We start from the raw sequence: 25,331 nt of genomic DNA on the forward strand, positions 1-25,331 counted from the left end.
ATAATGTCTAATAGAGAACAGAAACTCAATGACTGTCAAGTAAATAATACGATGAATTAAAAAAATAAAAGATGAAAAGAATTAATGTGAAAAAGAAAGGTTAAAGTCAGAGCCAACGCTCATTTGATAACATATGACTCTTTTATAAGAAGCACCATTTTTTTTTTGCTATAGAAATAAATACAATGCTTTCAAAAATTTTCTTTACCCCAGGACTTAAATGAATGATTGAAATTCTATAATCAAAACATGGCATAACCAACACCAGCACATATGCTGTCTATAATAAGCTACTTGAAGCTTTCTAATGGGTCGCAGTTCTGTAATCTAGGCATAAGAAGAAGATATGCTCTTGGCAATATTTAACACAAGTGCTTCAACTGGCTTAGATGGAAAACAACCCCCATATTTGCATTATATAGATGTTCTCTGTGTCCTTATTAGGAAGCAGACAGTCGTCTCTGGTACCTTCACATCCTCTGCCATCGTCCTCCAGCTTTTGGCCAGCTTGACATCTGCAGTAATAACTGCCAATCGTATTACAGCATTGGTCTTGACAGCCACCATTGTCAACAGCACATTCGTTTATATCTGCAATTGAATAGTTGTATAGAATCAGTCTTTCCAAAGTAAACACACAGAAAAACCCTTCAATGTCTCTCCTAAAATTGATCCACCATTTTGGTATTTTTTCCTCATCAGATTTTAAGGAGAAAAGAAGAGCATCTAATTTTATTTTATTTTATTTGTTTTGTGTCTATGTGCATGTGTATATGTGTGTGAATATACATGTGACTGCAAGCGTGCACATGGCACAGCATGCTGATCGAGATCAGAGGGCAACCTCAGGTGTCCTCACCTTTGACCCTCTTTGAGACAGGTTCTTTTTGGTGTATGCTATGATAGTTGGTCTTTGAGTTTTTGAGATATCCCTTTTCTGTCACATCTTGTCACAAAAGCACTGGGTTTGCAGCTGTGCCCAGCTGTGCACGGGTGATTAATCTTAGGTTCTCAAGCTTGAGCAGCAAGAGGTTTCTCTAGTGAGCCATATCCTAAGCCCGAGCATCTCATTTTAATCAGAGCTAATGTGTCACAGAGAAATAGCCACATTCTAATCCTTGATATCTGTAGTGCTATTTTTAAATAGTTAAATAAGGAGTTTTTTAGTACTATAGATTTGGAGAGTTTGTAGGACAGATATAGAAATTTCTTACCAGTCAGCAATTCAACGTGAGATCCAGAACATAGAGAGAAATTACAGTAGTGTTCTGTAGTATCTAGCAGGGGTTGGGGATTAAACAGAACTATAGCTTTGCCGAGTCTCCTTCTAAACCCATGGCCTAAAGTCATCTTTAGTTTTAGAACTCAAATTTATGCATTGCTCCTATCCAACTAATGCCTGAGAAATATTCTAACTTATTTTTAGCCTTGACAGTGGCCTGGCTGGTTACATTATTACTCTTTTTTTTTTTAATTTCAAATTCTATTTATGTGTTTGAAAATTAAAACACACAATTTTGGAAAAGTGTTTTAGTTTCAAAACTGAAAAGCCAAATTTCTTTCCGCTGCTGAGTAAATGTGACAGAATATTCTGTCCTTCTTTTATTTATCTATTTATTTTTTTTATTAAAAATTTCCGCCTCCTCCCCGCCTCCCAATTTTCTCCCCTTCTCCCCACTCCCCTCTCCCTCCCTCTCCAGTCCAAAGAGCAGCCAGGGTTCCCTGCACTGTGGGAAGTCCAAGGTCCTCCCCCTCTAGACATTATTACTCTTGTGCTCATATATCAGCATAGTCAGTGTAAGCAGAGTAGTTACCTTGATAGATGCTTGCTCAGTAAGACGAGTGTGGTTAGGAGAGGGAAGGTGGGGAAGGAAGAGCATGAGGGAGCAGGGCAAGTAAGGATGGAAGATCTGGGCGGGGGAGAGAAGAGACAATAGGAAAGACTGACCAGTGAGGGCATCCAATCTGAGGGCTTGTGTGTGCTAGGCTATGCTCTGGTGTGAGCCTATCCACAGACAAGCAGCACAAGCTCACTGCAGGGACCAAGTATGGTTATTATTCAATAAACATTCTGTGTAGCTGAAGGTCACAGCTGCTTTGACCTTGAGACACTACAGGCCAAGTTCACTTTTTTGTAAGATGTTCAGACAAACTTTGTGGATTTTTCTGTGTTTTTCTCCGCCTTCCTTCATTAACCATCCATTTATAGACACACCCTTGAGCTGCAGGAACTTGCAGTTCAGTCTTTCTTGCTGTATCCCGAATACTGCTGTATCCTAAGGATTTATCAGATGTTTATTTATCCACTTCACAGATAAAGCACTATTGATCATTTTTTTTTCTGTTCTGGTGACGGGGAAGAATGTTGACATGAATATTCTCACCTAAGCAAGCCTTCAGTGGATTTACACATGAACTTCCGCTGGATGATAGATCTCAACTAAAGTCACAGGGTCAGATAGTCTGACATGTTCTGTTTTAATGGTTATAACCAAGCAGTCTCCCAAAGAGATTAATCTGATTTATACTCCCACCAGCTGTGTATTGGGGACCAGATGTCACTAATTTCTTCCAGTATTTGGGATATCCTGTTTCTGATTCAAATTCTCTGGAGATTTTATAATGGCATCATGTTTTGTCTTAATATGCATTTTCTTGGTTATTAATTAATTAGGTTAAGCACATTTTCATGTTATTGGCCATTTGAGTGACATTTGTTGAAAAGTTTGTTCAAATAGTTTGTCAAATTGTTAACTCTTAAAATATTGATTATTATAGTTATTGGTCTTAGGGCACAACCTCAAACTAAAGAGATTTGTAATCAACTTTATCTCCCTTCAAGCCTTGAAAGGATGGCTTTCTAATATGTACATCCTTGTAGTGGAAATGAATCTGTATTTCTATCAGTCCATATATAAAGATTCATCTGATCAGATTAAAAATGCTGTATTATGAATTCTAATTGGTCTTAAGAATAAAAACCCAAAGTCGGATGTTAGGGGTGAAAGCTGAAAGATCAAAGAAGCAGAGCAACCACTCACTACGGAGTTCTTACCTCTACCAATGCTCAGACCAAAGGGGTGATCCTGTTGATCCTGTTCCTATGAAAACTCAGACTGCATCTACAGACTGCATTGGAGCTCCTGTCTCCTTCTATCTCATATTCTCCTCTCTGCCCAGTCTTACCTCCTCTTATCTCCACATCCCTAGTGATGGGATTAAAGGTGTGTGTCACCCTCCCTAGCCTCTATAGCTAACTAGTGGTGGTGCATGCTGATCTCCAGGGAAGCTTTATTTGTTAGATTATAAACAAAATATCACTACAGAATGTTCTCGTTTCATACATATTTGGTTCAAAAACAAGTGATAGGTCTTATAATTATTGAATATATACAGAAAACTATTTTGTTTCTTACTAATTACACAAGGTAATAAATGACACTGACTGATTTTGCATCTCTAAAATAAACCTCATCAAGATATTGTGTCCCTTTCATATGATTCAAATGATTCATTTATGATTTCAGCTAGGATTTTTAAAACAATTTTTGTGGTTATATTTATGATATGACTGGTATTCTTTTTTTTCCTTATAATCCCCCACATTTTTGATAACACCAGGTTCTTGTACCCACCTCTCATGGGAATGAAAGCAAGTTAAAAATATTTCTTTTTTTATCGTCTAAATAGTTTGGTTTTATTTCTTACATCAATGTTTGTTTAAGTTCATTTACTATGCCACTTGCAGCAAGTGGCTCTTTGTGTAATGTGTCTCTCTATGTGTGTACTATGTGGTGTGTTGTGTGTGCAATCACTTATGAGCTTAATTTATTTGTTACACATAAAAATATTTGATTATACAGCTTAATGCATTGGGGTAAATTGTATCACTTAAAGAATTTTTTCTATTTCATATAAATTTCTGAATATACTGCTGCTAAGTTTTTTCAATATTTCCACACTTTTAGCTACCCAGACTGCTCAATCTGTACTTAACTCTCTACTCTTGTTCCCAGAACCCATTTTGAGGAAGGAATACTCAGTAATGTGTTTGTGTTAGGTTATAAATTTTCTTCTTCTTTATTTTTACAGGAATTGTTTTAAATTCCCTTATATCTTTCTGTTGTCTAGAATCTGTTTATGATTTACCTATCTTCTATCATCTATCAATCTGCTTATTTATCTATCTGGGTAAGTATGTATATGTCATCTGTCTATCATCATTCATAACTCTATTTAGTCACTGTTCTATTACTGTGAAGAGACACCATGACCAAGCAATTCTTACCATTCCCCACCAAAGGAAACATTTAAATTGGGAACTTACATATAGTTTCTGAGGGTTAGTCCTTTATCATCATAGCAAGGATCATGGCAGCATACATTTTTCTGGAGCAAAAGCTGAAAGCTACAGCCTGATCTATAGGCAGCACACAGAGACAAAGCAACACTGGGCGTGGTGTTGGTTTTTGGAATCTGAGAGTCCACTTTCAGTGACACACTTCCAACAAGACCATCCCTCCTACTCCTTCCCTGACAACTCATCAACTGGAGACGGATGTTAGCTTATTCTCATTCAAACCACCTCATCATCCACTCAACATCTCCATCCCAGCCATTTGCCATTCATCTTGTGTTTTCCAATACTAAGGTCTTGGCACTATTCAGTTTTCAGTGTTGCTCATTTGTCTTCTCTCTTAATTATCCTGTGCTTTGTCACTACCTTTCTTCTTCTTTCTGTGTGTTTCTCTTATAGTTCTAACTTCAGTCATTGTCTTCTAATCTTACTTTAAAACTTTATTTCTGTTCACCATATATGCATGTGACAATCTCCCCCAGCAGTGAGTGGTTAAAAGAAATCGTGTTATTTTCTTTCATGTTTCTGGGGATTGCTAAGCACAATTTGATGGTCCTCCCAAGACGGTCAGTAGAATCAGTTGGCAGTTGAACTCCTCCGGTATGCTGGCTGTTCACTCACAAATTGGGAACTGGGAGGAGGCTCTAGGACTTCTGGAGAAAGAGAATGAGGAGAAGGAGAAGAAGGAGGAGGAGAAAGAGAGGAAGGATAAGGAATTTGTCCTTTTAGAGAACAGTTTCATTGGTGACCTGGGAGAGAAAGACACTATGATAGTTCTGAAGACAGTGCATTGCACTCAGATGTTTGGGGTAGGTATAATTTTCCAAAAGCTAAAGTATTGCCTATCCCTCACTTGCTTTTGTTCCTCATGTTGCATTTTAGTTATTGTTCAGCTCAAAACATTTACTAGTATAAATAAACATTTCTTATTCAGATTACTTTAAATTGTATTTTGGGGTCTTTCTTCAAAACCAGTGTGAACTTTCTATTGTTTCATTATAAAATGCTAGATCAATTTTATGGTGCAGTACATATATATTCAACGAAATCTCAATTCTTCAAAATCTGTTAAATTACTTTAATTCTAGCACTTCCCCAGTATGGGTTTCAAATTACATGTATACAATTTGAATATGTATAAACATGTATATTTAATTAGTTCAAGTTTGCTACCCGGCGTTTTCATATTTTTTCATCTTTTGAGGATTTTCTCAATCTCTTTATCAGATTTTGTTTGTCCTATTATGATGAAAAGTTTTGTTTCATACAATTTGAAGCTTTATTAACATTGTCACATTTTCCTAGCACACACGACCCTTTGTTATAAAACGTGCATCTTTAGATCTAGCATCTCTCATTAGAGCTGACTTTTCTGTTAGATTGTTACCTGTATCTATTTCCTTTTGATGACTGTTTGCATGAATTTCATTCTCTGAAGTCTACTTTTACACTTCATTATCCAAACATTTGAAATGTCTCTTTGTATTATTTGAATATATTCTAGCTCTTTCTGCACATAAACATATTCTAGATACCTTACTCTTTAACAATAGGATGATAGTATGTAACTGACCTCTAGCTACTGACATCTTCAAATTAAATCTACCATTTGCTTATTTCTATGAAGTTACTGTGTATTATGTTACAACTTCTATTAATAAGCACCTTATTTTAAATTTATGATTTTAGTCTGTAACTTTTCCTCTCTTTTCAACTGCCCACTGAATATTAATTTACTACTTTTTGTGACAACCCTAGCACAGCATTCATTATTATATTCTAATATAAATTAGGGCTTAACCACTTCCAGAACCTATAGTCACTGGAGTTCCTTTGACTGTGTTAGGCTTGGAATTTTTGCACCACTGTCATCGTTATGGTGGTTTCAGATGTTTAAATGATGTCTACCTCATATTATTAGTTTATGTAATGAATAACCTCTGTTTACCCTTCTATGCACTCTTTCTTGGACTTATCATTTCTTCCTCTATTTATCTTTCCCTTTCTAAAACAATGGTGTCTTTCTGAAAATGACCAGAATATATATTTTCATGTTTATAATTAGGTAGGAATTTTTCATGTTTTGTTGGGAAATATGTCTGATTATGTATTTTAAGAGTTTTACAATTAGGAGAAAATTGTAAAAATAAGTTACCCTGCACCACACATTCCCCACATCCCATGACTATAAAACCTTGTATTAGCTATATACATTTATTTAATTAATGACTCAATATCAATAGGCCATGGTTACACTTTATTGACATTTCCTGCTTTCAAATAATCCCCCTCTTCTGTCTCAGGAGTCCTTCCATGACATCACACCAAGTTAATTGCCTTGTCTCCTTAAGCCTCAAACTTTCTATACTTTTGACGCCCTTGAGAGTTTTGAGAAAAACTAATTAGATGTTGTGAGGTGTAATTTTCGATATACTTTTGTATGATGTCTTTCTTGTTTTAGGTTGGGAATCATGTTTTTGATGAGAGAGACCACAGGGATAAAGGGTAATTTTCACATGTACAGGACTTAGCTTGGTTGGTGCTGACCTTGATATATGGCTGACTTAGTACCTGCCAGTTTCCTCATTTTACAGTAACAAGGTTGTCCTGAGTCTTTCATCCTCTTTAAAGCAAAGCAGTCATACAGATCTGTGCAGTATAAAATTAAAGCATCCCATAGTCACCTGAAACTTTCTCCCTGGAGACCTACCTCTTCTCCATTTACTGTATGACAAATTTTAAGAGCCATATGTTACAACACGCATATCCATTGATCTATCAACCATGTTCTGAAAGAAGAGTGTGTATGTGTACATACGTTACAGTACACATATCCATGGATCTATCAGTCATGCTCTGGAAGAAGAATGTGTATATTTACATGTGTTACAATACACATATCCATGGATCTATCCATCATGCACTGGAAGACTCAGCAAGAATAAGGTTAAATATACTCAGTAATTAATCATGAATGAAATGACTGTGTATGGTTTTGTTTTGTGGTTATGTATCTCTCTATTTCTCAACTTATTTTTAGTAAAACTTGAGGGAAAAATGATAAAAGGAGAATGACTTTATGAAGCTACCACGAGAATCAGATTATATTACATGCTCAAAATATTTAGTGCATTTTGTGATATAGAATAAGCTCCATAAATAGTGACCATTATTGTTAGAAGAACAATACTGGATTTTATTATCACATATATAGGAGGCCAGTATATCCTTGTGCTCACAAATAGCAGTAGGGGAAGCTGGAATGTTAGCACACCTGATTGTTCCTTCAGCAGAAGGAACAAAATATCTCCTCTCTGCCCAGAAGGCTGGGAACAGACTTGCATAGTAGCCTGGTGACCTATGTAGTATCTGTGTGAGACCACACTGGACATTATGCCAGAACCTCATCATAAGTGTGTTTTTCTCAGTCCATTTATAGTACCTATCTTTACAGAAGGTGTCGTGTACTTTACAAAGAATTTCAATGAACGGTCTGAGGGCTGGCCAAGAGGCTTGGAGCGCCGCCCGCGGGGCGAGAGGTCGCTGGTTCAAATCCCGGCTGTGTCTGTGTGTGTGCTGTGTGTGCTTGTGACGTGTGCATAATTAATCGGGAAAAAAAAGAATTTTAATGTAGTCACATTTGATCTTTATTTACCTTACTTTGTTCCTCAAGGAGATTTATGTATGTTTTATATTGCACACGACATTGACTTAATTATCACCAGGAAAATTTCATCAAATTGTGTTGCGCTTAAATATGTCTAAAATAAAACAATTGGAGTCAGACTCTCAAAGTTTGAACCAATATCAGCTACTTAGTCATGTTGAACTGAACTACCTTCTTGACTCCCAAGGATATCCACTCTGCTGGCCACGGAAGTCACAGAAACCAGCCCCTCCCCCACCCCACATATTTAAAAAGCCAAACCTGGTTAGCAGGAAGTGTTCAATTGTTTTCTGTTTAATTTAAATTGAACAATAGCAAGACCATCTTCTGACACAGCCTATTGTATACCTTTCAATACAGAAAGCTCAAAAACAATCTTGATTTCCCTGGATATACTTGCATGCAATTCTGTTATCTATCAACTATTGGCTGAATAATCCGAGGAAAAGTTAAGCCCCGATGCCTTAATCTGTTGACTTTCCAGTTGCACACTGACATTCTATGAATATAAGTCACACACACACATGTGATCTAATGGCATTAATTTCTACTTCTTTCTAAAAAGAAAATGAGAACATATGGTACATGCTAAGTGACCTCATGTGCCCATAAAAATACATGAAAACATAAAGTTTTGTTATCAGTTAAAAATTTGCTGGGTTTGTAAGAAAGTATTTGAAAGTCATTGACTTTGAAGATGGTTCTGAAAACCAGGTCAACACTTAGGATTTTAAATTGCAGTTTTATAAGACTCAGGCATGATAGATTTCAGGCTGTTTCATGTAGCCAATGTCATTCAAGGTTGCAAATAAATTTGGTCTTTCAAAAGCAAGATGAATGACAAAATTCTCTGACACACAGCAAGTCTTCCAGGTTTGTCATGACAAAAGTTCAATGATACCATCAAGGCTATCAGTCCATCTGTAATGACAAACTGCAGTCTCTTTGGGAATTAAATATAATGGCAGCAAGAGCAGTACTGCATTTCTGTTACAGGACAAAAATTATAGTACAGCCTGAAAAGAGGAAAAAAATATCTGCATAAAGCAGCTATTAATTTTTCCCTTTAAGCAAAATTAGTATATTTGGTTCTTTGTATGTGATCATTTTATTAAATGGGGCATCTATCTCAAGTCTCATGCTTCATTTAGTCTGTTGTTTCGGTGTTAGTGAATTTTCATATGGATTTTAGAAGCTTGACAGCTACAGTGAAGAGAGGTAGTGACAACAGAGCAAAGAGGTAAGAGGAGAAATGTTTGATTTTAATTCAAAATTTTCTCCAAACTAAATAATATATGTCCTCCAGCTTAGCATGCATATTATTGCTTTATTTTGAAGGGACTTTGTGTTTCCTTTGTGAAAACTTCCACAAAGTGTGTGTAAACCTTACATACCATCTTGATTTTGTTTTTTGAAACAGGGTTCCTCTGTAACTTTGGGGCGTGTCCTGGAACTAACTCTTGTAGACCAGGCTGGTCTTGAACCACAGAGATCCGCCTGTCTCTGCCTCCCAAGTGCTGGGATTAAAGGCATGTGCCACCACCACCCTGCTATCAGCTTGATTTTTAAGCAAGTATGTTTAATGAAGTTATGATCTATAGATCTGACTGTAGTCAGTATCTACAGAAAATCAGTTAAACTGCATTTAGGTGTCATCTTTTAAAAATTCTTTGCAAGTTAAAGTGACCTATTGCATCACTTCATATCACTAGCAAATTCATATTTGCCATGTCTTAGATCCCTCTAATTTGTTGACATTTTGGAATACATCAAAAGTACATAAAATATCTCTTCTGAAGATTATAGATAATATGTAGAAATGACTTTCAGCTACAATTTGTCTTAGGTTATTATTACAATGTTGTAAATGTGGTCCCATTTAAAAATCCGCCTGATTCTCTCTATTCCAGTCACTAGGAAACAAAGAAGACCTCAGAAAAATTATCTAGACCTCCATGAGTCTCCTGAGGCTCAATTGAGTGTCTTCCACTATTTATCATCATTGATGAAGATAGAAGGAAATAAAAACCCATGCCATCAGACAACAGGGCACCAAACTTATGGTTCTGAGCATCTATTGTCTGTTTCTGTACTGTCATAAGTGTCAGGTCGTATCTCTATTCTCACTCATTTCAAAGAGTGTGACAGTAATCCACTAAAATATTGAGTGCTGTAGCTATGAAAATCTGCTTTCCCTTTGAAATCTAGCCTGAGTGCTCTAACTGATGTGAAAACAAATGCCTTGTTACATTTTCTTTCACAGAAAACTATTTAAAAAAGACTCAGCAGTTTATCCAGTGAAGAAAATTGATGACGAAAGTTACAAAATAATTCCACACTAGTTCAGAATTATGTATAATAAAGGGTTGTTGATTTAGTGGTAGACTAACAGATCACACTCTTAGATCACAGTCTTCTGCATGAATGGGGAACAGGAAACAAATTCATCAGTTGTAAGTAAGAGAGTGAGTGCACGCTTTACAGCTGCATTTATAGTAAAAGAGACCACACCCAGGTGGGCTGGTATCTTAAAGGCTCTTGTTTGAAGGACCTCCCACAGCACCTCCCCCTTTTGTTTAAATAATAGCATTCTAAATCCAATATAAAACTATATACACTAGGAACAAATATCAAGTATACGATTAGAATTACAATCAGCATAAACAATATTAAGCAAGGAGCATATGGTAAATGTTTTAATAATCATTATATCCTAAGGAGTCTAAGTCTTGCATTAGAATTGGCCTGTCTATCTCAGTTGTTAAAGCATGAGACTCTTAATCTCAGGGTCATGGGTTTGAGTCCCACATTGGGCATCATTTATTGACAGAGGATTCTGTCCCATCCAATCCTACAGTTGTTCATTCCCAAAGAAATACAAAGAGGCTTTTATTACTTATAAACTGGTTGGCCTATTAGCTCAGGCTTCTTATTAACTCTTATACCTTAATTTAACACATAATTCTTGTCTGTGTTAGCCACGTGGCTTGGTACCTTTTATCAGCAAGGCATTCTCATCTTGCTTCTCTGTGACTGGGTGATGACTGTAGATTGAGCCTTTCCTCTTTCCCTAATTCTCCTGTTCTCATCACCATGCCTATACTTCCTGCCTGTTCACCCTGCCTATGCTTCCTGCCTGGCTATTGGCCAATCAGCATTGTATTAAAACAATACAAGTGACAAATATTTACAGGCTACAAGACCATTGTCCCACAGCAGAAAATTGTGAAAAAAAAAGAGAAAAACACAGGATTCATGTTCATAGAAGAATTCTACCATAAAGTGCTGCATTAAATAAACATACACAAGCACTGGGACTGAGACCATTACAGGCTACATCCATGTAATGTAGCCTACTTGTTATTTTTAAGAAGTTTAATGAAAGTTATGGAAATACTGTAACTAAAGCATGCTCTCTTTAAGCTTGTCCTAGCTCACAAAGCTTGCAACAAATCATCCCACTAAGTAACTAGTTTGAAAAGTTATTCATCTTAACATTGTTAATACTTGTTCATGGTTAATATATTGGCAGTTTAGCAGGTAAAGGCTCTTGCTACTACACATCAAGACCTAAATTTTCTCTTGAAGACCTACATGGAGCAAGGAAAGAATTGACTTCCTCAATTTGTCTTTTGACCCTTAGGGGTGAAAAAACATGCCTGTGTGCATGCACACACACACACATACACACAGAGAGAGAAATGCAATAAATTTAAGAAATTGGGATACATTTGTGCTTTTAGAGCCGAGAATGTGACCCTGCTAGTAGAGAATGCATCAGAATGAACAAAGCCTTGAATTCAATTCTCAACATTGCGTAAAATTAAATGTGGTAGCAATCTGCCTGTTATCTTAGACTTGAGTAACAAGTTTGAAGCCACTCAGGACTACACAATACTCTGCACTCTATAATAGATATAGAATATTTGATGTTTTAGAAGCTTACTTGAAACTGAAAATGTCTAATGAAATAAGCAGTTGCATGTTAACTACAGTGACAGTCAAGTTAAGGACATTGTGATGGTTTGAGTCAGAATGGCGTCATATGCTCAAAATTTGAATGGTTGGTCCCCAATTATTGGAATTGTTTGGCAAGAATTCAGAAGTGTGGCCCTGTTGGAGCAGGCACAGCCTTAGTCTGTCACTTCAAAAGCCCACTCTGGGTGCAGGTCACTCTTCCTGACTGCAATTTGCCGATCAGATATAAGCTCTCAGCTACTGATCCAGCACCATGTCTGCCTGCCTGCTGCCAATCTCTCTGGTATAGTAATTATGGACTAACCTTCCAAAACTGTAAACAAGGCCCTAATTAAATAATTTATTTTATATGTTGCCTTAATTATGGTGTCTCTTCACAGTAATAGAAGAGTGGCTAAGTCACTGGATCTGAATTGCAAATCTTTCTTTTATTTAGTTCATATATCATTTTCCCTATTCTGCGTCTGTAAAATGAGGCTAATGACATTGATACCTCCTCTATCAGTTGTTTGTGAAAATTAAATAAATTATTATGTAAAATTGATAACCTGTGAAGGTTCAATAAACTAAACTTCCAGTAAGTAGTATCATCATTTTCCCAATGGTAATTACTTAAAACTTTTATTCTCCTTTAAAATGTCATTCTATTTATAGTAAAGTGATCTTCTAAAACAAATTGCTTTAACTCAAATTCTTTGTGCAGTTTATAAATAATCCTCATCAATTTACTGCACAAAAAGTTGTTCCATTGAACGACATGATTTATGTAACACCTGAGTTTACTGTACTTTCATCAGGAAAAGTCACAGGCACAATTATACAATATAACTAAAAAATCTTATAAAAAAGTAAAAGTAAGCCGTGAGGTGCAGTGAATAAAAGCACTTACTTCAAAGACCTCCTAGAGACTTGAGTTTGATCCCCTGGGTCCATGCAGAAATGCTGTGTGCAGTGACTCACACCTGCAATCCCAGCCCCAGAATTTTCACCTCCACATGGGTTCTGGGAGGCACATATAGAAGAATAGGCCAGAAGCTCCCATATACTTCACAGTGACAGAAATATCAAGAGACTTTGTGTCAAAAGGAAGATAGAGGGAGAAAACTATCTGCTGCAATGTGTCCTCTCACTTCCTTTAACTGAGCTCTCTCTCTCTCTCTCTCTCTCTCTCTCTCTCTCTCTCCCATTTCTCTGTGTCTCTCACCAATACATAAAACAAATAAATATCTTAAGGTAGAAGTAATTCATCTTCTCATTTCTGTCTCCTTTACATTTCTGTTTGCTATCAACAGCCCAAGTATAGTCATATACTGTGATGTAATATAAACATAATTGCATTATATCACTTTATAAAGTATTCATTTTCATTAGAATTTTATACTCAGAGTAGTAATTGAAGTTCACAAATCAGAGAGACAAAGGATAATTATGCATAAAAAGGTTGAATAAAACTGTCTGAATTATCATGGTGATCTGGAAACTTTGATTGCAGAACAGTGTTACGTGATCACATGAAGAGTTACAAGGGATCAAGCTTGCTGAAAGAGGAAGAATCAGCCTCCTGTAGCCATGAGCTCCCACACAGGCTGTCTAGTTCCATATGGTCACTCATGGATACATGTGCATTTTGACAAATGAAATATATGTACTTAGTAGATTATAAATATATGCATGTGCACATAAGTATATAGATTCAACAAAAATGATGAAAGACAAAGTCATGAATTTCGGGGACACTGGAGGAGTTAGAGCTAGAAGTGACAGAGATGCAGTACCCGTGTGTGCAGTTTTCAAAGACAAACTATTCTAACACTCAAAAACGAAAGGAGGAAGGAAGAGAAGGGAGGGAGGGAAGGTGAGAGGGAGGGAAGGAGGAAGGGAGGGAGGGAGCGAGGGAAAGAGGGAGAGAGGAAGATGAATAAGCCTCCAGAATGAAGCACAATGTGCTGTCTCAAAGTCATCTCTTGGTCAGCATCCCAAATGGTCTTACATTATGGGCTCATGGCAGTCACAGATGTGCAGTGTGTTTTACACAAAGTATTGATGTATCCTGAGACATGTCAAGGAGATAAATTGTAACTGTAGGTATTTGTTCATGAACTAGCCCTTTATGATTTAGAAATATCTCTTAGTTGAATATACGACAAGTGCAAATAATTCCTGGATGGAAAACTCAGCTATTAATTTATATTTTATAAATAAAGAAACTGAGACAATAAGCAATCATTGTCAATACCTTATTTAGTAAATGTCATTATCTTTATCCCATAGCTTCCAAGGAGGGAGACTTTATTGGTTTGGAAGTTCATCTCCAGAAGCTTGCTGGTCTCTAGGGATGCATGAACTCAACCAGTTGTTTTAACTTAAGAGGAAAGGTTGTATTTTCTCTCACTATGATGTGATCTTTCTTCCTCAAAAGTAAGTTTCCTTCTCTCATCCCATCCGCTCCGTCAGAAATTATTTAAACTGATTTAAAATATCAGTTTCCATCCAGTATGAACACAACATCAATACCGTTGGCATTCAGTTCATCACTGCAGTGGTGTGCCATGCATCTCCCCAGTCACTGGACAGGCAGCTTTTACAGCCCTGATAACTATGTGTTTGTGAGCTCCTGAAACCACCTTTTAACTTCCTTCATTTAATTTTCAACTTTAAAATAGAGGGGGATAAAGCCTTAGTGAAAATATTTATTGAGTCTCAGAAGATTGATCTAAAGGAACAATTTTTTCTTTTGTTTTCTTTCTTTTCTTTTTACTTCTCTTCTTCCTTCCTTTCTTTCTTTCTGAGTGCACACCTCGATGTGAAAGGTGTGAAGGTGTGTTCATAAATACCAGATACACCAGGACATAGAAAGGTGCTATGGAGCCAAAGTTGAAATTCTGACTCCAGCTCTTCTTGGTGACATATCTATTAGTGCCTCTGTATAAGGAAATCACCCTGAAATTCAGTGACTGAAACTACAATTACTTTGTTATCTGGAAGGTTCTGTGGGTTAGGACATAGAAACAGGCTTGTCTTGGCAGTCTTGGCTCCAGTTCATTCTCTTGGGTGCAGCCAAATTGTAGCTGGAGCTGGAAGTGCTAGAAGCTGCAGCCTTTGGTTTCTTCTCTTCCTCCCTCTCCTCTTCTTCACTCTCCTCTTCCTACCCCCCTCTCACTTTCCTTTAAATCTAAGCTGTTCCTGACAGTCTCTTCCTTAGGGTAGGTAGCTCCATAATCTCAGAGCATGCCAGCCATGGGCAGATGGATTGACAGAGCTACAGAAGGCCAGAGTCTCAAAATGATGTGTGGACCCTCAGTCCTGACCTAACCTTGGGAACACCCACAGCATCACTTCCTGCTACATACTGGTTGTTTCTTTGGAGACTCTAGCAAAATGTAGATTCAAACAAAGGAATGAGGCCCCTCTTAATGAGGCAAGAGCACAACTGTTGAAGCCTTATGGGAAGGGTGCTGCTATTACAGACAGTTCTTCTTCCAAACCCTAACTTTATACACTTTTGTCCCATGTCTACAAAACGGAAGTACCCTGTAGTGCTTATTCAGATTTTCCAGAGATTCTAAGAAGGTAATCCTCTTTCTAAGCATTCACAACAACAACAGAATGACACCCCATAAATTTTAGCTTTTATTCATGCCTTTGCCTCTCAGTGTGACTATCACCCTAGCTTCGAAGCATTCCTTATTTTCTCCCTGAGTTTTCACCCCCTCTACAAACTCACCATAGCTGTGAAGTTAGCTCCTGTCTATAGAGGCCTCCAGACTTCACTTTAATTATGTGTTTGTACGCACGGATCATTTGTGTATGAATCCTGCTTCTGAGGACTCTAAAAACTCACCCGGTGGTACAGGTTGGCTTGTTTGGGACTGATTTAGTCTACAGTAATGATGCAAATAGCAGGAAGGTTATATAAACTATGACCAATGGTGAAAATGAGGCAGAACAACTCAATGATCACATTGTAAAGAATGCCTGATGCTAACTCAGGTTCACTCTTTTTAACAAGGTTTCTTTTTTTCCCCCCACCTTGAGATTTTCTGTTTTTTGAAAAGTGAAAATATATATGAAAAGTAATAACTCTGAAAGATTTGATAACCAAACTAGTTACCTGACAAATTTGTATGGTTGGTAATTTCTTTTTACAGTGTTGAATTCTCATACTTCTCTTTAATTTATGTTTAATTTAAAAAGAATAGCACAGACAGTGCTGCTGGAAAATGTCGAGTCGTACAGTCAACACTGTGGTTTTCTCCAGTAAGGGCTGTTTTCTCCACCCCATTGTCTAGGAGGAGTGTATCAGCCAAGTCCTGCTTCATCAGACTCAGCCTTCTTGGTCCTCCAGTTTAACAGGGTTTCAAAGACTATGGTCACCTTAGTAACAGAAGGAGGGATGTCCAAGTTAAATACCTGGCTATGAGTTGGAAACCTTAGGTCTTCAGTTATAAGGAACATAGAATACCTTCTTATGACAGAATCTCAGACTTAACTGGCATTTCAGTGATCACCTCTCTCCTCACAGAGGAATCAACACTGTGTCTCTTTCTAATGCAATGAAATCTGTTCCAAGAACAGCACCCATATCAAAAAGAAAGACTGGGGCTCCTTCTAGACTGAACCACAGGCCACCAGTCCTGCAAAGTTTTAAGTAGGACTTGCTTTCTTGCTCTGTGCCTAATCATTTAAATTCCATAAAAAAGAAAATCACAGTACATTAAAATTTCAAAAAGCCATTTGGGAATAATACAACTCTAGCATTCTCATTTCCCGGGAGCACAGAGATATTTCAGATGGATTTGCAGTTGAACTCCAGGAATGTCAGGTCTCAGGAACAACAGACGAAGAGGCTCTAATTAGCTGTGATGAACACTGATTATAGAGCACGGATATAACAATGATTGCAAAAGAAAAAAACAAGAGGTGATGCGGCGGTCCTCCATATCAAGTGGGGCTGTGTAATTAGAGGAATTTAATCCCAGCAGGCAAATAGATGTATTTGTATTTGTGCCATTTTGTGGCTTTGTAGCAGGGAGTTGTTCTCGGAAAGCACAAAGGGGATGGAAGCGTACTTATTCTGTGTGCTTTATCTATTATCCATTTAATTTGTAATTTTTTTCTTGGTCATTTTCTGCTTCCTTCTTATTCTCCACAGAAAATCCATTTCCTTCTCAATATCTGGTACTGTTACCTGATTAAAGTGATCTTTTTAGAACAGCCCCTAATCGTTCTGATTAATAGAAGAGACATATGCTCACAGGGAAGAGGAGATGCTATTTTTATATGAAATATGTGCTTTTAAGTCAATGCTGTCTCTCTCACATCTCCAAAACAGAACAAGAAAAGTGTGCCAGGCAGTGATTCCAGGGACAGTGTTGATGTCCAGAAGCCCTGCGAGGCTGCCCAGAGTATGACTGATCATGAACAAATCTCTTAAACATAAGAAGCCCATTGGTGTCTGAACTGCCACAGAAGGACCAGTCACTTGTTAAGAGATCATGAGATTCTCTTGAGCAGGAGCCTGTCTTGAAAGTCACTGTCTTTTGATTCCCTGATGGCCTGATGGAAGAGACAGGAGGGGAACGAGGACCACACCAAACCCTGCAAAATACACAAAGACAAAAGCAGCTCACAACAGCCTTAGCTACTGATAGCAAGTTCCTGTAGCCCTGCCGATTGCTCACAAAGCCCCTTTCCTGGGTTCTTCTGTAATTAAGTATTCAAACTGGAATGAAGAACAAACGTAATATCTGTTTTTACATTGTAAGAAGTTATTGTTGGTGAAGTTAGATTGAGTGGCATAATTCCTTGTTGTGACAGATTGTCTGTGTTTGCTCTGGGAACACCATGTAAGTATAGAGAAGCAACATAAATTGTTAGGCACACACAATACACGCCACACATCCATGTGCTCTGCACCTTCTTTAATATTTCTATCTAATAATTCTCTAGATTTAACCAGTACAATACAAGCATAGTCACTCATATGAAAATTATACCTCAGATTTTACTATCCTACAATTTAAACCACAAAAAAATTTTCTGATGGAAAGCAAATTATGCTGCCTGTGATTTATGAAAAATGTGAAGAGAACACCTCATTGTCATACACATTTACTAAAGATCTGCTATCAAAAGGCACTTTGTAATTCCTTTTGGGGGCACATATTTGTAACAGAAATGATCACTGATATATACATAAAGCAAATATTTCTAATAAGCTCCCGTTACATGACAGGCAAAAGATATGGACAAAGCAGGCCCTGGACAGAATTGCCAGGGTCCAATATGTTCAATGGGTCTCAAGGCCACAGTGGTGCACAGGAGGAAAACACATGCAATAGTGTATGGCTTTCTGCTGCACTGGAATAATCAGTGAAATTTACTCATTAAATATCAGCACTGTATACACACCAAAGCGTTCAGGGCTGACCTGGGCCACAGCCTACTAGTTTGGATATTGTTGTACATTGTGGCTTCAGCCTGGATTAAATGTGCTATGGACTGGCAGTGACAAGTTGCGATCAGTGGGTGCTCAGGGAAGTCCTAGAGCAAGACAGACAAGTTAAGAGTTATAATTTAAGAGTTGACATAAATTGCTATGCAGGATCTTGGCAATTTAAATACACAGTAATCTTTTCTGATGATACACAATTACTCACTTTTCTGGTATCTGCCTGATGGTTAAACATGAGGTTAAAACCAAAGCCCTCAGTTTCACCCTAACATCATCCCAATATCCCCACTTTCTGTCGCAAGAACATTACACATAACAGAAAACAGGACAAAGTCTACATGGCAGCTTTGTAGTCTGCATATTGAATGGAAGGGGCATCCTTCCCACAACTAAGGAACCTTTCCAGGAGCTAAAATCCTACCACCCTGATACTCTGCGTAGACTTTGAGCTTTCTGCCTTCCCGGGGACCCATCTGCAAAGGAAGTAGAACATGTCCTTACCCAGAGGATGGCAAACACTATTGAGTTCCACTCAGAAAACAAGTAAGGACAAAATCAGCATGATGGTTGCCTTAAGATAGGAAAAGTAAGTCACTGTTTTCTCATCTATTTTTAGAGAGAAAGGATAGATGAGTGCCTGAATCCGAAACCATGAGGGGCTAATAAAAGCAATAAATAAAAAATGATGGTTTTGTCTAAATGATGATTTTGACCAAATCGTGGGTAAATTCCAATGTTACTTTCTTAAACCTGAGTGATAACAGAAAAAAGATCCAATTCCCTAGCCCCCATCTTGTCAAGCTAATTTTTCCTCAAGGTGACTGCATGATCATGGTTCTAAGAATTAATGGTGTTCAAATCCCTGTTTGCATAAGGACACATGTTTTTACTGTAATATTGTTAACAATCTAAACATTCCAAAATGGAAAACAAAACTCCCAAATCATGGCAATGTTCAGGGAGTCTTGGCTTCTGAGTGTAGTAATATTTTACTCACATTTTTTTCTACACGTTTATTCTTAAAATGTTCTCATATATGTCTTACAGTCTGGTCAGATATCTCTAGTCTTGCTGTCCTTGGTAACTGTCCCCACTCTGTCAAGGACACCCACTTTTGCAACATTCCCAGATATGTTTTTTTATTTTATTTATTTATTTATTTTTTTTTGTTGTTGTTAGGACAAGTTTAGAATGAACTGTTATTAAAGACTTGTGTTGCATACGTTTTTTTCTGGGGAGACACGAACAAATGCTCGCACTCCCTCTGATAGAGCAGCAATGACAAACAAAAACAATCCCAGCAAAATCCAACCTTTTGGACAACTAAGACGTTTATTGGACTTAATTACAGATCATGGGTGAAGGGTTTCTCATAGGATCATTAGGCAGCTACATAACACCAAGTCTTACCCCAAATAGCGACAGATGTGGAGTTCCTTCTCTGCGGTCTATATAATCTAGCATTCCATAAGGCCATGAGGCCATGTTCATTGAGGGCAGAGTTACATAGAATTGGCTGGGAGGTTTATAAGGGAGCAGCATGAACCCCAGGTGCTGGACCAGTGACCTCATCCTTTTCTCCTTCTGTAAGGGAGTATCAACAGTCAACAGGCCTCACCTCAAGGATCTCTTTCAAATGATCACAGCCTCTCTGATTAATGACAACTGTCATGCTGGAAAGTCGGTACTCCATAACTTGCTTTCCTGCTCACTAACAAAATAGGACAGGTACAAGGATAATAGAAATAAGGAAAGGTATTCTTCAAAATGAAGAAGAGAAAATGTGATACTGTCCCAGCACTGAACCATATAAAAGCAAGGGTGGCAAGAGCTGTGGGCCTACCAGTGGCAGCTGGATTGGCAAAGCTGGAGGGATGGGATTGGAGAAGAAAAGTGAATCTCAGAGAAAGGGAGAAAGATGTGCCTATGATAAAAATTAAGTTCCGTTTACTGTCTCATCTCTCCCTTAAGGAGCACCAGGGGAAGAAGTAATTTCAAAACTGCACCTTCTGTGCTTACACATCAATTTTGATTTATGATAGGTACTGGTATTTCAAATATTACAGTTCCTATAACTAGGAAAGATGAGGAAAATAAACTGTCCAAACTAGATTTGAGCTAAATCCTATTCTGACTTTTCAAATAGAGAATAATTTCAGTAAGAGTAAAGGTCTTTGTCAAGAGGGGAAAAATAGACACTATATTTAGCTCATCATATCCAGGATCAGGGTAATTCAAAAGCATAGCCATCTGAAACTTGGCATAGGATACATCCTTTAAGATATGCTTACTGAAAGGGAAATATAAACAAGAAAAATGTGTCCTAGAGTGAGAAATTTAGTAAAAGCCCACATGCATGTGTGCATTTACAGATGCACACACACTCACAGAGGCATACTCACACAGATGCACATACTCACAAATGTGCATATTCACAGATGTACATTCACACAGATTTGCATACACTCACAGATGCACACACATACAGTTGCTCACATACAGATGGACACACACTAACAGATGTATACTTACACAGATGCACATATTCAAAGATGTTCACACTCACAGATGTACATTCACACAGATCTGCATACACTCACAGATGCACACTCACAAAGATGCACACTTACTCACAGATGCATACCCACAGATGCACACTCACAGATGCACACACATGTAGTTGAACACATGCTTACAGATGCACACACACTCACAGATACACACATACAGATGCACACAGGTGCAAACACTCACAGATGCATACCCACAGATGCACACTCACAAATATGCACACTCACAGATGTAAACACTCATAGGTGCACACTCAGAGACGGACACACATAGAGTTGCACGCATACAGATGCTCAGACACACAATACAGATATACACTCACACAGATGTGCATACATTCACAGATGCACACACATACAGATGCACACTTAGATATATGCACACTCACAGATGCACATTCACACACATACAGATGCACACTTAGACATATGACACTCACAGATGCACATTCACAGATGCAAACTCTCACTCATTCACACTTACACAGATACACACTCACAGATGCAAATACTCACAGACACACACTCATTAATGCAAACACTCACTGATCCACACTCACACAGATGCAAACACTCACAGATGCACAGTCACATAGATACACACTCACAGATGCAAGCACTCACAGATGCACACTCACAGATGCAAACACTCAAATGCACACTCACATACACACTCACAGATGTACACTCATACAGATACTCCCAGATGCAAACATTCACAGAAGCACACTCACAGATGCAAACACTCACAAATGCACACCCACACAGACGGACGCTCACAGATGCATACTCACGGATGCACATTCACATAGACGCACACTCACACAGTGCTAGTTCAGAAGGCTGAAGACTAGAAGAGACACTTTCCTTCCCACAGTCCGTGATGGAAAAATGTCTCTCACCTTTGACCTGCATCCTGAACTCTCAAAGACAACATTCCTATTAATTATAATCCTCTGTCTAGTGCTGGAAAGCTAAAACCTAAACAATTACCAAGAGTGGTTGAAGGGTTCTGCTTGGCTGAATTGGGGGGAGTTGGTTTGAGATCATCATCCATCCCACAACTGTCTACTCTACAGACTTGTGGCCAGCCTATGTGTCTTTGAAACTGGACATATAAAGCATTCAGACAAATAGTAAGTGTATAACTAGACTCTTCCCAGGCAGTGGGTCTATTCTCTTAGCTCACATACTGCAAGTACTCGTCCTTTCTGTCTTCTGCTCTCCGCTCCTCCATCACCAGCCATGGATGCTGTGGCTCTCTTTCCTGTTGTGAGCCTTGTAACTGTACGATTTGACTCCAGAAGGTACTAATGAGCATGACTTTGCCCCTTTGTGATTTTATTTTGGCATCTTTCAACAAACCAAGAACAGGCTGCTTCCTGCCTCTGGAAGGAAAACCAAAGCATATCCTCATTTACCTTACTCACAGCTCTTGTGACTCTCTGATTTGGGGGAAGGTGGATGCATTCGCAAAGGAAATCAGCAAAAAATCAAACCACTTCCCAAACTCCCGAGTCTATAAAAACACCTGCCTATTTTAGCTGTGGACTCTGTGGGTTCATAGGATCATTAGTTAAAAGGCTGCATTTTCAGGATTTCTACTCTCTGGAATGTTAACTTTACCTCCAAGCTCACACCAGTGCCGACAAGAATTCAACTTCATGCATATTTCCTCTCATCATAATTCTGCACGAATGTACAAACTAGACAAATAAAAATAATACTGCTTAGGCTGGAGAGATGGGCTGGTGGTTAAGAACACTCGTTGCTCCTGCAAAGGACTTGAGCTTGGTTTCCATAACACATATTAGCCAATTCATAACAGCTGGTAACTTGTGCTGTAGGAATCTCCTGGCTTCCATGGCACTTGGACTCATGTGCTTATACTCACATATGTACACACACTTAAAAAAAAATCTAGAAAACGCTGTTTCTTCTTGTAGCTATTCCTTCATCTTCTCATTTTATCAGACCTCTTTTCCGGTATCATGTTTTATAGATTGAGCTATTTCTTGTGTATTTTCTCTGCAAGCCGACATTTGCTTCCATAATTTTCTGAAAGGGTGGCTTCACATTATGAAAGGTCTCCTCAGTTTGAGTCCAGTCTTTTCCTTGTAATTTGTTTTGAGTGATGTCTGGAATCAAAGAAAGTTCCTGACTTGATGCCAGCTTCCCTACTGGCCTCCCACTCAGTCTCATTGTCTTCATCTTTTCTATCTGTCATGTTTATGAATGGCTTATGCGATTCTTTGTTTCCAGACTAATTGTCTTAAAATGCATTCACATCTTCGTATGCTCTTGCGCTGGTGGTATCAATAGTTTGTCCTGCACCATCACTTTGAGTCTAAATTCCTTTGTTTGCTTTATGTCGCCCTTCATCGGTTTGTGCACAACAGCTATTTGTTGATAACCATGTCTAATCAAGATTAATCCTTGCAACCAAGATCCAAGGGAAAAAATGAGAATATACAGGGTATAAAAATAGAAGTGAGACTCTTTATTTCAGTTTTTTTTTCTGCTGTTAGTTGTTGCTGCTATTATTGCTGTTGTTGTTTTGACAACTTGAAATAGCCTAAGGTCATCTGAAAAAGGGGACCTCAAATGAGAAATCAAGTACAACCACTAGGCCATATAGGGGCATTTTATAGTTTAATGATTGATATGGGAAGAAACAGCCCATTGTGAGTGGTACCAGTCCTCAACAAGTGATTCTGAGCTATATAAAAAGCCTACAAGTAAATTATGAAAAGCAAGTCAGTGAGTGGCACTTCTCCATAGCCTCTGCTTCATTCAATTCCTGCCCTTTGGTTCCTGCCTGGAATTTCTGCCCTCACTTCCCTTCATGAGTGACTGTACAACCTGTAAGTCAAATAAATCCTCCCTTTCCAAAGTTATTCTGGGTTAGCGTTTAGTATTTTTTTTTAATTTTAAATATCAGATTGCCATTAGAATTTCAATGCTTATTCAAGAAAACACCTTACTTCAAGTGGAAAAAAAGTTTGAGGATAGCCAAGGTGTTCCTAATACCATTCTGTGAAGGTTTAAGTACAGCTTTCCCCACTTATTTTATTTTGAAAACACACTGATGCTTCCCACTCAGAAGAAATAGGTATTGCGTATGAAGGTGAACATAGATTTAGTCTGTGGCTGTCATGAAGGACGTTGGGAAAGAGTAGTATTTATGAACTCAATTTTTTTGTTAATACTTCCTTAACTGTAGGTTAATGTTGCTTTTTTGAAGGCTAACACACAGAGAATGTCATTACCACTACCACTTGGGGTCACAAGTCTTCCTGAAACAAAACAAACACAAATCTTTCATGAACGTGCATCTTCAGATCTGATAGACAATAGATAGTACGAAAGAGAGATTACATCTCAGTTACGCTCACAAAGCAGATGCTTAGGGAGACGGCACTGTTCACAGTGGAAATCATCAAGTCTTGGAAGTGATTTTAGAATGTTCAAAGTATCATTTTTCAACCTGTGAATCTCTATCTCTTGACACGGGGTGGGGGTCATATATCAGGAAGCCTGCATACAAGGTGTTTACTTCATGACTGACAAGAGCAGTAATATTACAGGTATGAAGTAACAAGTAATTTTATGGCTGGGGGTTACCACAACATGAAGAACTATGTTAAAGGGTTGCAGCATTAGGAAGGTTGAGAAGCACTGGTCTAAAAGAAGAGACACTCCATACCCAGCTATACTTCCCAATAGTTGATTTAAACTAATCCTTCACTGAAATAAATAGATAACATCTGTGCCGTGGAAGCCTATTAACATGCCCCCCCAAAGGTTCCACGGAGTCCAGAAGGAGAATGTAAACACTAGAAAGAACAGGCATGAGGAAAGGGGTGCACTGTTTCCACAGTGTACAGATCATTCACTTGTTCTAAGACTATCTATTTGTTCTCTGCTACCAACCTTGACTCTTCAGGCATGGTTTATAGTGATTGGATGAAAAGATATGAAACATTCTGATACAAGCTTTCTGGTCAACGACTTCAATTTCAGAACAGACACACTTAGGGCATCATTACTTTCACAAACAGCCCGAACTCATCAGTCTTGTTAGCTATAGAAGAGCAACTTAAACTTAGCAGCTCTGGAGCTTTGTCTATGGTGACAATGGAGGCAAGGTCAAGTCCTCCGAGTCTCAGATATCAGAGGTGCCCATGAACATAAATACAAACTCCCCAAATCCGTTCCATTGGGGAAATGACTCCTGTTAAGACCCCAGAAGCCCATAGATGCTCAAATACTTGGTCTCCAGCCTCTCACAAACCACCTCATTGC

The 25,331-nt window shown here is 38.2% G+C and overlaps 1 protein-coding gene and 1 non-coding gene across 6 annotated transcripts in view; both read right to left on the reverse strand.

Annotated features, from left to right (window-relative positions):
* The window catches only part of LOC130865925 (EGF-like and EMI domain-containing protein 1), a 639,134-nt gene that overhangs the window by 238,394 nt on the left and 375,409 nt on the right, over positions 1-25,331 (reverse strand). For all 5 annotated transcript variants that reach the window (XM_057757081.1, XM_057757082.1, XM_057757080.1 and 2 more), the window contains exon 5: positions 469-591. In XM_057757081.1, the coding sequence (XP_057613064.1) occupies positions 469-591 (123 nt within the window). The remainder of the gene's footprint in view (positions 1-468; positions 592-25,331) is intronic.
* Positions 16,221-16,348, reverse strand: LOC130866145 (small Cajal body-specific RNA 4). Its single transcript, XR_009056320.1, has one exon. It is a non-coding gene; the product is annotated as a small Cajal body-specific RNA 4 (non-coding RNA).

This window comes from Chionomys nivalis, chromosome 24 (genome assembly GCF_950005125.1).
Source record: "Chionomys nivalis chromosome 24, mChiNiv1.1, whole genome shotgun sequence".
Lineage (NCBI taxonomy): Eukaryota > Metazoa > Chordata > Mammalia > Rodentia > Cricetidae > Chionomys > Chionomys nivalis.